This window comes from Neofelis nebulosa, chromosome 1 (genome assembly GCF_028018385.1).
Source record: "Neofelis nebulosa isolate mNeoNeb1 chromosome 1, mNeoNeb1.pri, whole genome shotgun sequence".
In the NCBI taxonomy this organism is placed as follows: domain Eukaryota; kingdom Metazoa; phylum Chordata; class Mammalia; order Carnivora; family Felidae; genus Neofelis; species Neofelis nebulosa.
Window position 1 is genome coordinate 95,635,821 of NC_080782.1, and position 16,702 is coordinate 95,652,522.

Below are 16,702 nucleotides of genomic sequence, written 5' to 3' on the forward strand. Positions count from 1 at the left end.
AAAATTTCCCAGATGCCAGTTAAGGGTCAAGCTCGCAAGTAGGTCTTTCCAAGTTGTCTCATCAGGTCTGCTATGTTAACCATTATGTGCACATCTCTCTTTTCAAGTTCTAATTCTCTTCAAGTATATGTGTTATGTTTATTCACTTTAGTGTTCCTTCTAGTTTACTCTTCACTCCTAAATTGATCTTATTCTTTAATACACAGATCATTCTTAAATCCTATCATCTCATTTCAAAGCTTTCCTATTTCTCATTTGTTCTTTCACATCCAGTATCATTTTCTTATCTAGTATCTAGTATCATTGTATTTTGAAGTAGCAGGTTATAGTTTTTATTTCATTTGTGGGCATCTTTCTGGCACACATTCATTTTCTGTAAGGATGCTATGTGGCTCTTTATTCTGTTTCTTATTATAAACATTTTAAGATTTGAATTCGGTTCTTTTTCTATTTTTAATTTTTAAGTTGGTTATCTTTTTAATGTTTATTTTTGAGAGAGTCCAAGCACGAGCGGGGGAGGGACAGAGAGAGAGGGAGACACAGAATCTGAAGCAGGCTCCAGGCTCTCAGCTGTCAGTGCAGAGCCCAACAAGGGGTTCGAATTCATGAACTGTGAGATCATGACCTGAGCCGAAATCGGACACTTAACTGATTGAGCCACCCAGCACGCCACTATTTTTATTTTTTAAGTGAAATCATTTTTCTGGAAGTTTTAGAACAGAGGAATCGTTTAGGATAGCTGTGCAATTTCACACATCTCCCTCTTCTGTCGTTAATGTGTGATGTTCAATAATGGCACCTGACTTTTGCTTTCATTCAAAAAGATTAAATGCGTGAGAATTATCCTTTAACCTTAAACAATTAAAAAACTGGACAATTTTATAGTTTTAAAAGACTGTTTTCAGCTATTAGACATCAGCACAGAACCGTGATCCCAGAGACAAGAAAAACAAATGAGGTAAACATTATGAGTGACTTTTTGCAGACAACAAGAGAACTAGAATTTGTAAGACAGAAAGCCAGAGATGATAGAGATGCACACAGAAAGAGCTCCTAAGATCTGCAAAAGGGTCCGCTTAGGTCTCTGCCCAAGTACTCATCCTTAAATGTGTGGGGGGACCTCCATGAGGTCAAGGAAAGAACCACAAGAAAACACTAGGTCAAACATTGACCAGGGTTTACACAGGGCTTACAATAGTTTGCTCTCTGACCAACTAGGGTGGAAATACCTCAAAATACCTGAGGCACTGGGTGGAAGCCTCAGAAGAGTACTGCTTTAGGAGTGGGAATAAAATAGACACAGACAAGGATTTCCCAATTTTGGTACTAATAACATTTAAATATATATGTGTATATGTGTTACACTGAGATATAATTCACATACCACACCATTTATTTGGAGTATGCAATTGAATGGTTAAGTATATTAACAGTTAGATTGCGCAACCATCATCATTATGTAATTTCATAATGCATTTGTTAAGTGCATTAAGTATTTTATTCTTTTTTTATGCTATTATAAATGAAATTACTTCATTTTTAGATTCTTCATTGCACAGTTACAGATATACAGTTATACAGGTATACAGTTAATTTTGGTATATTGATCATCATATCCTGCAACCTCATGAACTCATTTTATACGCTTTAATATTTTTTGTGGATTCTTTAGGATTTCTATACAGAATTTCATGTTAACTGCAATAGCAGACAGTTTTACTTCTTCCTGTACAATTTGGATGCCTTTTATTTCATTTTCTTGTCTAATTGCCATGGCTACACTTTCTAGGACAATACTCAATAAAAGTGAGAAAATACTGCCTCTTCCTATTCCTGTTCTTGGGGCGGGGTGGGGGTTAGCATTCATTCTTTCTCCCATTAAGTATGATATGAGGTTCTGAGCTTTTCATTCAGCTTGAGGAAGTTCCTTTCTAGTTCTAGTTTGTTGGATGTTTCTATTCATGAAGGGGAGTTTTAATTGTCTGTTGAGATGATCCTGTAGTTTTTATCTCTTATTATACTGACACGGTACAGAACGTTAATTTTCCATTTGTTAGACCAAACCTATAGTCCTAGAATAAATCCCATAGTCATGATGTATAATCCTTTATTTTGCTGGATTCCATTTGCTTGTATTTTTTTGAAGATTTTCATGTCCATATTCATGTTGGTCTATAGTTTCTTCTTTTATGGTATCTTTATCTGGTTTTTGGACTATTGAATTTAGGGCTAAATAAGTATTTTCTACAGAGGAATATCCTGTCCATTTTAGGATATTCAGCCACATCTCTGGCCTCTACCCATTAGAGGTCATTAAAATAATTGTAAAATTCATTTTCACTAGTAAAAGTAAACACTCTACATTACCATTCTGTTATAAGAAGTTTTCTAAGAAAAAGCTGTTACAGTTCACCTGGGGTGGATTTTCTCATTCTTTCCTAAATTTCCAAAAACCATGTGAAGTTCTGACCATACCAATCTTAATAAAAGTCATCTGAAAAGACAAAAGCACTCATTTCCAACATTAACAAAAATGCCAATTCCTTTACAATTTCATCAATTTGGGAATCCAACATGGGAGTCTGTCATAATGACTAATATCCCTCATATTCTATTTATTCTATTATACTATTTTGCTCTGGACAAAGCTATTTAAACTCTCAAAACAAACTGGAACCTCAAAAAAAATTTTTTTTAATCTTTTTAATGTTTCTTTATTTTTGAGAGAGAGAGACACAGTGTGAGTTGGGGAGGGGCGGAGAGAGAGGGAGACACAGAATCCGAAGCAGGCTCCAGTCTTTAAGCTGTCAACACAGAGCCCAATGTGGGCTCAAACTCACAAACCGCAACATCATGACCTAAGCCGAAGCCGGACACCCAACCGACTGAGCCACCCAGCCACCCCGGGAAGCTCCAAATTTAACCTATCTAATAAAACCTCACTTAATCCAATTTTAAGAATACCTAAAATGACATATTTTCTCTAATATCCTAAATTTTCTATTGTAAAGTCACAAAATAAATGCATATCAAGATTTTTATGAAATATGCCAGTTTTTATTAAAGCATTTGCAATACAAGGAAAATAAAAACTTCCCCATTAACACAGCTCTTGAAGTAAATATAATAGTATCTTATGCTGCTGAACTGTTTTTTAAATTTTTTGTAAATGTTTATTTAATTTTGAAAGAGAATGAGAGTGTGAGTGAGGGAGGGACAGAAAGAGGTAAACACAGAATCCGAAGCAGGCTCCAGGTTCTGAGCTGTCAGCACAGAGCCCAACCCGGGGCTCGAACCCATGAACTGTGGGATCATGACCTGAGCTGGGATCGGACGCTTAACTGACTGAGCCACCCAGGCCTCCCCCATTATGCTGCTGAACTTTTAAAGTAATATAACTGAATTCTCAATACACAAGAACATTCATGTTTTCCAAAGTAATTACCTTGAGAGGTTACATTCTTTTTCCAAAATAGAAGTGTGGAATCACTCTTCTGGAATTATCTTCAAAGTTCAATCACATGCCATCTATATAACATCATCATTCATATTTCACATTTAAGCAAAACAATAGTACCAGTTTGCCAATGACATTTTGGCAATTTCCAATCAAAACCACACTCACAGGATGAATTCCTTCCTTCTTTCTTTTTCTTCCATTAATCCTGTATTTACTGATTGCCTGATTGGTGCTGGGCATATTCTGAGTGATATATACCATATGAGGGCTTAACATTGTGGATCTCCATTCTTCTTGTTTTTGGCTCTATGGCATTGAGAGGAGGGGATCACCCAACTACCAGATTAGACACATACTAAGTCATCAGCAGATTCAGTTTCCTGACCCAGGCCCAACACCACCAACAAATACAAAATGAGAAGAATTCAGCTTCATGTAATTTATCAAGTTAGATGATTTAAAAAAAAACTAATTTAACTTCAATATAAATAAACACGTTTTACTATTTAGTATTATTTTTACTTTGACTTAAAACTAAAGAGGACACGATAATGTTTTTAGACCCAAATATATCTACTTCTAAATACATCAGAGCCTGACTTAATTTAATTTAATTTAATTTTAAAAAGGCACAGAGGGGTGCCCGGGTGGCTCAGTTGGTTAAGCGTCCGACTCCAGCTCAGGTCATGATCCTATGGTTCGTGGGTTTGAGTCCCAGGTCCGGCTCTGTGCTGACAGCTCAGAGCCTGGAGCCCGCTTCAGATTCTGTGTCTCCCCCTCTTGCCCTTCCCTTGCTCATGATCTGTCTCTCTCTGTCTCAAAAATAAATAAAAACATTAAAAACATTTTTTAAATAAATAAATAAATAGAAAGGCAGGGAGGTGGTGGCTGAGTGGCTCAGTCGGTTTAGCGTCCCACTTCGGCTCAGGTCATGATCTCACGGTTCTTGAGTTCGAGCCCTGAGTTGGACTCTGTGCTGACAGCCGAGAGCCTGGAGCCTGCTTCAGATTCTGTGTCTCCCTCTCTCTCTGCCCCTCCCTTGTTCATGCTCTGTCTCTGTCTCTCTCTCTCTCTCTCTCAAAAATTAATAATAAACATTAAAAAAAATTGTTTTTAAAGTCAGTTTCTTTATTCCAAAATTAATACTTCATTGCTTGGTGATATAGGAATAGAAACAAGTCTTAATGGGCAAGTTATCAGTCACTAATTCTACCTCATTTAGAGGGGCTCTCTATCTTGAGGAAGTCAAACGGTAGGTAGTTTGCCATCCTTTCATTACAGGGATCCAGCACAGTCAACCGTATGGATCAATCTCTGCCATAATCCTATCACTGAGCTTAATGTGGAACCCAATGAGGTGTTATTACCAGGTTCATACTCTTTAACAAAACAGTTCAGCCATAGTAAAAGGTATACAGATTAATAATACAGTACTCAGGTTAAAAAATAAAACACCAATTAGAACTCCCCTGTGCCATTTCCCCCACCAACCTTTATTGCTTCCCCTCCTTCCCCAATAGAAGAAGAAATCACTCTTCTGAATTTGTTGTTCATCACTTCCATGTATGTCTTTGTACCTTCCCTATATACCTGTGTATACTTTTTAATTTTTTTTTTTTTTTTTTTTTTTTTTTTTTTTTTTTTTTGAGAGGGAATGAGTGCGTGCACAAGCAGAGAAGGAGCAGAGAGCCATGGAGAGAGAGAATCCCAAGCAGGAAGCCTGATGTGCAGCTCGATCTCACAAATGGTGAGATCGTGATCTGAGCCAAAATCAAGTCAGATGCTTAACCAACTGAGCCACGCAGGCACCCCCATACACATGCATGTATTCTTAACTAATATTCCTAAGCACTACTTCAGTTGTGACTTTTTTACATGTTTCTAACTTCATATAATAGTATGTACTATATGTCCTTCAGCAATTTGATTTTTGGCTCAATATAATGGTAACACAATTTTTTGAATACTGGTATGTGTAACTCCAGTCCATTTATTTTCATTGCTGTGTAACACCACACTGCATGGATTTAACATAATAAATCCACTCTCCTGTTGATGGACATTTAGACTGATTTTAAAAAGGACAAAACGCTTTCAGAGAAATGATATTCTGTTCTATCCTAAATACTACGTAGAACACACACCAAAAAAGACATTACAAAAAGATTCCCAAGGGACATACCTTTCTCCCATCCTCCCCAACAACCAAATCAGGACGACCTCTTTGTACCCCACTTCATACTCGGCCATTTTATTGAGGTAGCTCCTATTTGCCCACCCACCTCTGCAGAACAGGAAGAAGCTTACTTATCAAGGTCAAAATGATAAAGGGTAATTCTTCACAAAGCCAAAAACAAGGGGCTGCTGAAAGTGAAATACAGAAAGGCAAAAAAATGATCCCACTACCTTTTTTTATTCCACTGGTTTTTAGACTATTATCTTCCTAGCATGTCAACTGCCAGTTTTTAAATCTCTGAACTCTACAAAGTTAATCACTCTTTTAAAAAGCTATGTTAGTATCTATCCTCTTTATCTCCAACTTTATGATCTATGGAGAACTGAAACTAAGAATAAGAAAGGCAGTGAAGTTTTATGAATGTTTTTTAATACCACTTCTTAATTCTACTTAATACTACTTACCAATTAACTGTGCTTTAGAATTCAGTATATTAAAAAGCTACATGAATACAAATTGACAAAATTCTTATGGATATTTTTATATTAATTAAAATGTTTCACCAATAGTACCCATATGGGTCATCCTTGCCCCTAAACAGAATATTCTATCAATAGTAGCTAAACTTCTCTGAGTACCATACTTACCAAATTCAATTTAAGAAATACTTTTATACACTGAAATACGGAGAGACTGAATCACACTCTAAAGCCGGACGTATTATGGTTTAATGACGACATACAGGAAAAAACAGAAGATGACTTTTCGTCAGTCAATAATCAAAGAAAAGTCAATAATGTAAAACTTCCCAGATGCTCTTACTTCCAAATGAATCCACATGAACTTCAAGCCAAAAGAATTTTAAAAAGGAATTTTTCTTAAAGAAAATGTTTTTAATAAAACTCTACCCCCTTTGTTTTTTTGTTTTGTTTTGTTTTGTTTTAAAAATTACTTACTTGGGTTTGGAAAGCACCTTTTCCAAGTTAAATTCTTTGAGGTATCTTATTATAGCAGCCAAAGAGCAAATCACAGTCTTCTCCAAGTTAATGATGCCAGAAAAACTTTGAGAACCTAAAAAAAAACAGAATATAGACTTTCATTAAAATTATTGTTCACCATTGTTAGAAATAAACTTTAAGTTAAGTGAAATTCAGCTTATGGTTACTGAAATGATAATTTAGACAATACTTCCTAAAACTGCCCTTTGGAAAAATGTTAGAAGATTACAAATACCTAGGTCATGGAAAAACAGGCATTTTGATAGTGAAATAAGCCTTTTCTGAGCAACTGAGCAATTGAGCAACTTTTTCAAAATATTAAAATGCCCATCCCCTTTGACCCAGAAATACTCTAAAATGCATGTCAGAGATGTATTTACAAGGAAGTGAGCTGAAAAATCTTTTGTAATAGTGAAATCTAGAGACAACTTAACTGAACATCAATAAGGTAATAGTTAAATAAATTTGGTAAGTCCAGATTATTATGCATCTACCAATAAGAGTGACTTACAACTATCTATAAAGGCACAGAAAACTATCCATAATATATTGCTGAGTGAAGGGGGGAAAAGTACAATTATTCTCATCTCTCAGCAGGAATACTGCTTACCATCTGGTCTCCCAGCTTCATCCCTGTGCCTTACAGGGTATTATTCTCAACAGAGTAGCCAAAAGAATCCTTTTTAAAATGTACAGCAGACCATTAGACTCCTTTGCTTATAAAAATCCTCCAACATGAGAGAAGCAGCTCAACCCCTTACAGAGGTCTGGAGGTGAGTAACTCCCCACAACTTGCCTTCCACCTCCTTTATTCTCTTCCTTAGTTACTCTGTTCTAGCACCCAGGCTCCGTCTTATTCCTTAAACATAACGGGTATCTGAGATATGCTGTACTTACTGTTGTCTCTGCCTGAAACACTGTTCCTTCACATGTCCATATGGCTTTACCCCTAAACTCCTTCAATCTTTGCTCAAATCTTTAAGTGTCATTTTCTCAGTGAGGCCTTACTTCATCACCCTATTCAAGTTCACCCTCCTCCATGCGTTATTTTCTTTGTTAACACTTACCACCTTCAAACACACTAAATTTATTGTATGTATCCGCCCTTAGAATGTGAACTCCAGAAGGGCAGGAATTTTTGTCTGTTTTATTCCTTATTGTATGTGTGATGCTTCACAAAATAGGCCATCAATAAAAATTAGTTAAAAGAATAAATCCAGGTTAGATTAAATATACAGAATTATGCACATATAGTTATATGTGTAGATTTGTACATAGAAAAATTCTTAAAGATTTGAGGGGAGGGACTTTTACTTTTTTGTTTATGCACAACTATGTTTGGACTTTTTTTGCAATAGCCATTTGCTACTTTCAGAAATAAAAAACATTACAAAATATCCTCTATAAATCAGTAATACCAAATACATTAATTCCAATTGTGGCTTTTTATAAAACCAAGGTATAAATAAAGAGTTAACGAAACTCTTCCACCTTCTGAGAATTTCATCTTTTAACTTTCTATCTCTAGTCCCCAGGATATCTGATAAATTAGATGACGTGCCAGTGTGTTCTGAGGTAACACTGCATGTGGTTAAGAATGACCTAGGGGCGCCTGGGTGGCTCAGTCGGTTAGGCGGCCGACTTCAGCTCAGGTCACGATCTTGCAGTCCGTGAGCTCGAGCCCCGCGTCGGGCTCTGGGCTGATGGCTCAGAGCCTGGAGCCTGCTTCCGATTCTGTGTCTCCCTCTCTCTCTGCCCCTCCCCCGTTCATGCTCTGTCTCTGTCTCAAAAATAAATAAAACGTTAAAAAAAAAAAAAATTTAAAAAAAAAATAAAAAGAAAGTTAAGAATGGCCTGAAACCAGTAAATGGCACCTGGACTAAGAAGAATTACTGATTCTACAATTTGGGTCCTCTCTGAGTATACTGACTCTGAAGTTGGCACTGTATGAGGCTTCTAAACCTGGGCAGATCCTGATGAGTGTCTCCTGCCTCTGCAGCTGAGCTGTCACTCGGAGGGATGGGCCAGTAGCACGACTTCAGCCCTCAGTGACCCTATGCACAGCTATAAACCCTGTGCGGGGCTATTCCCACTAAGAGGAGCAAGTGCCCTATTAGCAAGCTGGGTTTCCTCTCCCCCACCCTTCCAAGTGAATCTGATGCCAAAAGTGGCTTATGGTAGGCCTGGGACTTAGTCCTGTCTTTACTTGAGCATAAGACAACAATCCCTTGTGATAATACAGACTGTGTCAGAAATGGGTTACCCTCACAGACACTCAATTCAATCTGGCACCAAGAGATTAAAGGAGATGGGCAGAGAAATGCTAACAAGACACTGGTGCCTGTAGGAGGGCCAAGGGGAGACTGGTCTATCTATGGTCTAATGGTAACAGTCCTATAGCATGTGATAGGATATAAAAATGAAACTTAACAGAAGTTGGACTAGCAGAAAGGAGAGGTACAGACCAAATCAAGCAATGATACCTGGCGAGGACAGGTGAATTAAACAAATAATGGTTACTTAACATATTAAGACCCTGTCATTAATGTTCTGGTATTTAAATTCTGGCAATCAGTCTAACAAAACACTGGCCTTTATCAGGAGATTTAACCAAATACTCTGCAAAACTGCAAGGAAAATAACGGGCTATTTTTTAAGAGAAGCAAAAAGGAAGAGTGATCAGTAATACCTTACACTCCAATGAATCTGTCAAAAACATGAAGTTACTAAACAGTCATTAACTACAAAGGAAGAAGCTGCAGGGGGTGTTTTGATGAGTGCAAGAACAGTGAACACCTGCCTCTACTCTTGCCAGTTATTTAGCGGTAACTGCCTAGTTTTCATTAAGTTGAAAATCAAACTCGTACCTTTATCCAAATCTCAACTCAGTTGTATTTGAGGACATTAAGGCTAACACATATACAATATTTACCTTGGATGTCAACTACATCTTTTGCATAAAACTCTGTAACTGCCTGGAAAGCATGGCTGTATTCAAAATACACGTTATCCATCCTTTCTACTCGAATTCTGTCATCCCGCACACTGAAAGAAAAAAATGAAAACTTCAAAGATAATTATTCATAACTGGAACTATCTGTATTTAGGCCTTGGCCTGACCAAAAAAAGAAATTCATTCTTTATTCCTTCCTAAGTTGAAAAAAAGAGAAAGATCTGAAGTTTCCCTGTTAAAAGGTCTCATTTCATAAAATATAATTACCACTTTTACCACTGGTATTTTATATCAAGTAGTACACTGGGATTATCAAGAACCCATTGAATTTGAGGTCAATTACTTTAATAAATACAAAAGGGAGAAAAATGGAAAAGCATCATTTTAATTTAATTGCACCATTTGTTTAAATACTCTACCAATTAAATACATCATCAAGTAATTCTTTCTCTGAAATGGCATCTTTGTCTGGTTGGCTTTTTGCTAAGTCTGTTTCTACCACACTCACCATTCAAACACAGTAAATTCTCCCTAGGTCAACTCTGTCTTCATTTAAAGTGCTTCTATAGTCTCTGTAAAATTCTGTGCACGCATGCGTGTCTAAGATTATGTGAGTACAGAAAACCATATCATCCAAGCTGACTAGTACATTTTCTTTCTCATCTTCTGTGGCACAGAGCTCCCCATTCCCCCCCTCCTCCCCTCCTTCCCTTGTCACCTCACTACCAACCAATGTTAACAGCCTAGAGTGAAACTTAATTTTATTTCATGTTCATATGCTCAAACACAAGCATATATCATATACATTCATACTCAAACGTGTCCTTGTTTTATAAAAATGGGATGACTTCACACTAGCTCTGTGTATTATTTCATAAGCAGTAACTCTTGGAAATTTCTCCACATAAAGTGACCTAGCAACAGCTAATTGTTTGTAATGCCTGAAAAATACTTCATAGTATGTAAAAGTCATAACTTATTCACCGATTTCTTTTATTATTGGATATTCACTTGATGTTAACATTTGTCACATGTTGCTTTAGAACATTTTATCTAAAATGGTGCAGCCGCTCTGGAAAACAGTGTGGAGGTTCCTCAAAAAATTAAAAGTAGATCTATCCTATGACCCAGCAATAGCACTGCTAAAAACTTACCCAAGAGATACAGGAGTGCTAATGCATAGGGGCATTTGTACCCCAATGTTTATAGCAGCACTTTCAACAATAGCCAAATGATGGAAAGAGCCTAAATGTCCAACAACTGATGAATGGATAAAGAAGATGTGGTTTATATATACAATGGAATACTACTTGGCAATGAGAAAGAATGAAATATGGCTCTTTGCAGCAATGTGGATGGAACTGGAGAGTGTTATGCTAAGTGAAATAAGTCAGGCAGAGAGAGACAGATACCATTATGTTTTCACTCATATGTGGATCCTGGAAAACTCAAGAGAAGACCAGGGAGGAGGGGAAGGGGGGGAAAGGGGGAAAAAGAAAGTTACAGAGAGGGAAGGAGGCAAACCATAGGAGACTCTTAAATACTGAGAACTGAGGGTTGATGGGGGGTGGGGAAGAGGGGAAAATGGGTGACAGGCATTGAGAAAGGCACCTGTTGGGATGGCGTTGTATGAAGACCAATTTGACAATAAATTAAATATTAAAAAATAAATAAAATAAAATAGGAAATAAAACAGAAAAAAAACAAAAAATAAAAAATAAAAATAATAAAATAAAATTAAAAATTTAAGTAATAAAAAAATGTAAATTCACATTGATGGGTATGTCAAAGGGGCACCAGGAGTCAATTGAAAGAACTACCAATGGCCAAAGCTGAAATCTTTGAGCAGCTTAATAAATAATGTACTATAAGATTTTAGCCCAAAGTACAAAATAAATATTCCATGAGCCCAATAAATAAATAAATAAATAAATAAATAAAACACCCATTTTGACTTTAAAAAAAATAAGAAAACACTACGTTAAATAAATAAGCAAACAAACAGCACACACTCCTCCTCAGTCACATTCATCTCACTACCATCTGAAAAAGTAAACACTATCTTTAATTTGGTGTATATTAGTACCACATAGGTTTTTAGACTTTGCAATATACCTTAGCATTTTTATACAATATGTTGTTTTATTTCATGTGGTAAATTTTACTTAAGTGGTACTTTATTTCACCTATCCTTCTATAAATTGCTTTTACATTCAGCATTAGAAAATTTATACATGAAGCCAGATAAACCTCTCTTAATTTTTAACTACTTCTAAGTATTCCATTATTTCTTATATTTTCTAGTGAATTTTTAAGGTTTGCTTTTCAAATTAAGTTCACCTGAATTTATTTGGGGGGATGGTATAAAGTTAGAAATACAGTTTGATTTTCCATATGATCATTCATTAATGTTCAAAGCACTGTTTATAAAGCATTCTGTCTTTTTCTACCACTTCATAATGTTGCATCCAATAAATATCATATTTCTATATACGTGTGACCCTGTTACTGGCTTCTCTATCCTGTTCCACCATTCTTTTAATATATCTCTGTATCAGGACCACAGTACCTTTATTTCCATGGCGTGGTATCAGTATCTGTGGCACTGCCCCTAGACCTTGCTTTTCAAGATTGCCTTGACTACTCATAGGCCTCTGATTTTCTTTATAAATTTCAGGTTCATCTTGCCAAGTTTCACAAAAACCTTACTAGGATTTTGAATGGATACACAATGAATTAATTTAGAAGTATCTTAACAAATCGAGATATCCCACTGTTAAAGACAGTACAATTTCTCTATCTCTTTTATACATAACAATAATGTTATGTAATTTTCTCCATGTTTTATATTCTTTGGTTGTGCTCCTAGGTATGTTACAGATTAATACTACTGTGAAGGGAAACATATTTACTAGAGAGCTATGATGGTATACAGAACCTATCAATTTTTGTACATAGTAACTACTGAATACTCCAATTTATTTTCTTGTATTGTCTATGTATGCATCAATATCACCTGGAAAAAAAACGTTTTTTTTTTTAATCTCTCCCTTATAATTTCTAATCTTCTTTTCTTTTTCCTGTCGCATTACACTACTGGCTAAGACCTTCAGGCTGTGTTGAACAAAGGTAATGCTAACAGGCATCCTTTGTCTTCTTGCTGACAATAATAGGAATCCTTCTAAAGTTTCACTCTTAAGTACAATACTTGCTACAAGTTTTTGAATAAATGACTTATTGGCTTAAGATTTGGTAAGTTTCCCAGTTTTGGGAAAAAATGTTTCATCATAAAGGATTATTGAGTCTTAACCTAATGCTCTTTCTACATGTGTTAAAATAATCACATGGCTTATCTCGCTTAATTTCTTAATATATTATTCATATTTTCTAATGCTGAATAATCCTTGTCATGATGTTCTGTGCTACTTAAGTAAAGTTATAAACCTGATTTCTTACTGGGTTTTTTTTCCCCCAGAAAATCTGTGCCAGCATACCTAGCTCCAAAAGCTTTTTCTGTTCTGCCTACTACAAGACTAGGCAAGCATAAGCTGATCCAGGAAGAAATCTAAGAGGGAGGATTTTCTCCCATCTGTGGTGCTGAAGAAGGATTTTTTTCACCTTAATCCACTGGATAGAGAGTATCAGACTAACTTTAACAAATCTCTTATCAATTTTTATCTTCCTGTAGACTCCCTTAATACCTGGATTTTTAGAAGCCTGTAGTAAAGGTATTATTTAGGAACTCAAAAAACAGTGAATGACCTTACATGAGCTCCACAGTGATTTTGTACAAATTCCTAGAATGAACGCAAGAGGCAGCTGGTTACTCAATTACTGTTCTAATTAACGTTTTGTTTGATAAGCAGATAAGGATTTAGAAACCCATTAAATTTGATAAAAATGGACTTGTTAGTTATCCTTAAGGCTTTCATGGAAGTATTACAAGAGTGTTAAATTCATCATTCTGCAATCTGTATATTGAACATCTTCATGCAAACATTTTTCCACAAACTGGTTGGAGTTATAAAATCTGTTTTGTCAGATTTCTTAATTGAAGAAAGTTATGGTAAATTTAAATCACTATCTTTAAAACAAATGTCTACTTTAAACACTGTGTACATAATGAGTAATATCCAACCAGAATTTTGCCAAACTAGATTTTAGTAAAACTTCTACATTAAGCAGAGAACTCTTGATCTGGATGTCCTCAAACTACAGTCTGTGGAATACCTGCATGAGAATCACCTGCAACACACATTAAAGGCACAGATCCCATACTCCAAATGTGTTGGATCTGAATTCAGCAGGAAGTTAGAGGAGAAGGGGTATTTTCATTTTCAACAGAGTTTTCAGGATGATTCACAGGCAATCTGCAGACTGGAAACAGTCATCTACATGAGCCACACTGGCAGTCACTGCAAGACTAGAACACAAAGAGGAAGTGTAAATCTTTTCCAACAACAGTCTAGGTTTCAGCTGCTCTTTTACAGGTGGGTAGTAAGTATCCTTCCACCAAAAAAATTTTAAAGAAATAAACTATGGTCATGTAACTGACCTGAGTCTAAAAAATTATAAAGACACTCTCCCTTTCCCATCCTTTACAGAGGCTGTTTGTGGCCAGGGCATAAGCCTCCTGAATGGAAAGGAAGCTAAACAGAGGCTGTGCTCCTCCCTGGGCCCAGGGTGGTGACTCCCCTTCTATGCTGGATCGGAGGACTATGGTCAAAATAGCAGTCTCAGTCATTACATGGGGTATGCCAAGCTGGACTGTTTTAAATTAAGATTTCTAATTAAAAAAAAAAATCCTTTTCATATGCAACATGCCTCTCTGTTGCCAAATGTATTGTTTTTGAAAAATTAAATGGTGATAAAACTCTCAATGAGTGTGGAACCCACACTAAAAAAAAAAAAAAAAAAAGTAACTTCAGATCCAATAATATCTTTTAATGTCAACTTGAACATAAAACTGATGACTCTCTGGTGTTGAATAATAGACCACCTACAAAGATCTTGATCTAATGTTCAACTGTGACCAAACAAATGTCAGCTTACCAATTTTATGATCTATGCTAACTTTAGAAACTATAATTTTTATAGACAAAAAGAGCCTTGTTAAAGGCTGACAATCTGTTATAGGAAAACTCACAAAGCCTCTACTGACAGTATTCTTACTGATAATAAAAATACTGATGGAGTTCCAAGCATCCTGGCTGAATGATTAATTCTCTCCTCTGAGGATAGCATGTAACACAGATCCAGAATGAATAAAACAGACCATGTAACAGAGTTACGATGTCTCTGTATGAGAATTAGTATGAAATTCATTAGTCTTATCACCATTTATAGTAGGGAACTATAGGAAGGCTAAGGGCATTATGTGAAATTAAAATTATAAAGACAACCACAAATATCAGAATCATCCCACAAAAACAAGGACAATAGGCCACATGGTGAAAGTCTTTAAAATACACAAAAAAAGAATAAAAACCTAATATCAAATATATCTGCCAAAACAACAAATGTAAATAGGATGAACTCACTTATTAAAATAGAAGTGATCTCAGATTGGATTACAAAGGGGAAAAAAAATTCTGCTATAATCAGGAGTAAAACTTACAAGAAAGTAATTCAGAAAGGTTAAAAATAAAGGGATCACCGGAAAAAACTTGCCTAGATGAATAGACTAGTCAAATGCAAATTAAAAAGAAAAGATGGGACAAGATTTTATTATCAGGCAAGACAGAATTCAGGACAAAAAGCACTAAATAAGACAAAGACAGGTGCTCCATACTGACAAAAAGGAGATGAAAGAAAGACTTTTCACCCCATTATCTTTCAAATTCTTTTAGATTTTTGAGCCACTACAATATACTACCTCTTCAAAAAATAAAACTGTTGATTAGAAAAGCGAAAGAAAAGGAAAGAATGGATTACAGAATTTATACAGAAACTCCCAGGAGATGTTCATCCACTTCCCTGGACTTGAACCCTGGAGTCTGAGTCCAGGGACAGAGTCGCTGGAGCCATCCTGCCACCTTGTGGAACATGAGAGGAAGGTGAACACAAGGAGGTGAGACAAAGGAGAAGAGCTCCTAAATGCAGCCAGGCCTGATTCTAGCCTACTTTCAAGCTTTTCACTTATACGTGCTGATATGTTCACATTCAACTTTAAAAATTTTTGGTAAGAACTCACTACAAAATAAGAGATTTCAAACTGAGAAACGGAATCTTTTGCTACTCAGAGAAGGAAGTTAGACACTATAACACAGCTTCTAAGAAAGTTGGCAAGTTCTACCCAAGTCCACATGGCCAACAGTGAACTGAGGCAAGGAAGACCTAAAGTTTGATTTTAGCTGGTTAAGTCTGCTTTAGATCAAACCAACAGGCAGGCAGAGTACCTGGAGATTCTGGAGACTAGAAGGACCCTCCTCCCAGCCTTCCTGACCAAGCGGAGGAGATAGAATCTTAGCCAAGGTGCCACTGGGGACTAAAAACTAAAAGCAGATTTAGATCCTCTGCTGGATTAGAGAGTGGAAGTAAACACACCAGGCCCATCCACAAAGGACAGGCCTGATGGGGAATAGAAGGGAGGACTGAGAAGTTCCTCACTCACTATGCAAGCTCCATGAGGCCTCAGGACAGAGGGCCAAACCCCAGGAACTATTCAAGGCCAGCATGCAGGGCTGCTGTGATCTTTGAAAGAAGAAGAGGTAAGTTTTACATTAATGTAAGAAGTCTGTACTAAGAAAATTCATGTCTTTCTAAAACTTTCTCTAGCTTTCTCTAAACTTTTGGTTTTACTTTTTCTTCTTCTATAGTGATTGCTACTTATTTTGTTGTTGTTAAGGAAAAGATGCATCAAAAAATCTCCAATCTGGGGTGCCTGGGTGGCTCAGTCAGTTGAGCATGCAACTCTTGATTTCAGGTCAGGTCATGATCACCATCTCATGGTCATGAGATGGAAAGCCACTCAGCACTGAGCTGCTTAGGATTCTCTCTCTCTCTCTCTCTCTCTCTCTCTCTCTCTCTTGCTCCCCTTCCCCTACTCGGGTGTGATCTCTCTCTCAAAATGAATAAATGAACTTTAAAAAAATAGATAAAATAAAATGAATTTT

At 36.4% G+C, this 16,702-nt stretch overlaps 1 protein-coding gene across 1 annotated transcript in view; it reads right to left on the reverse strand.

Moving 5' to 3' along the window:
• The window catches only part of MSH3 (mutS homolog 3), a 188,144-nt gene that overhangs the window by 121,540 nt on the left and 49,902 nt on the right, over window positions 1-16,702 (reverse strand). The window contains exons 9-10 of the mRNA XM_058728381.1: window positions 9,567-9,679; window positions 6,593-6,707 (exon numbers count right to left, since the gene is read on the reverse strand). Coding sequence (XP_058584364.1) covers window positions 6,593-6,707; window positions 9,567-9,679 — 228 coding nt within the window. The remainder of the gene's footprint in view (window positions 1-6,592; window positions 6,708-9,566; window positions 9,680-16,702) is intronic.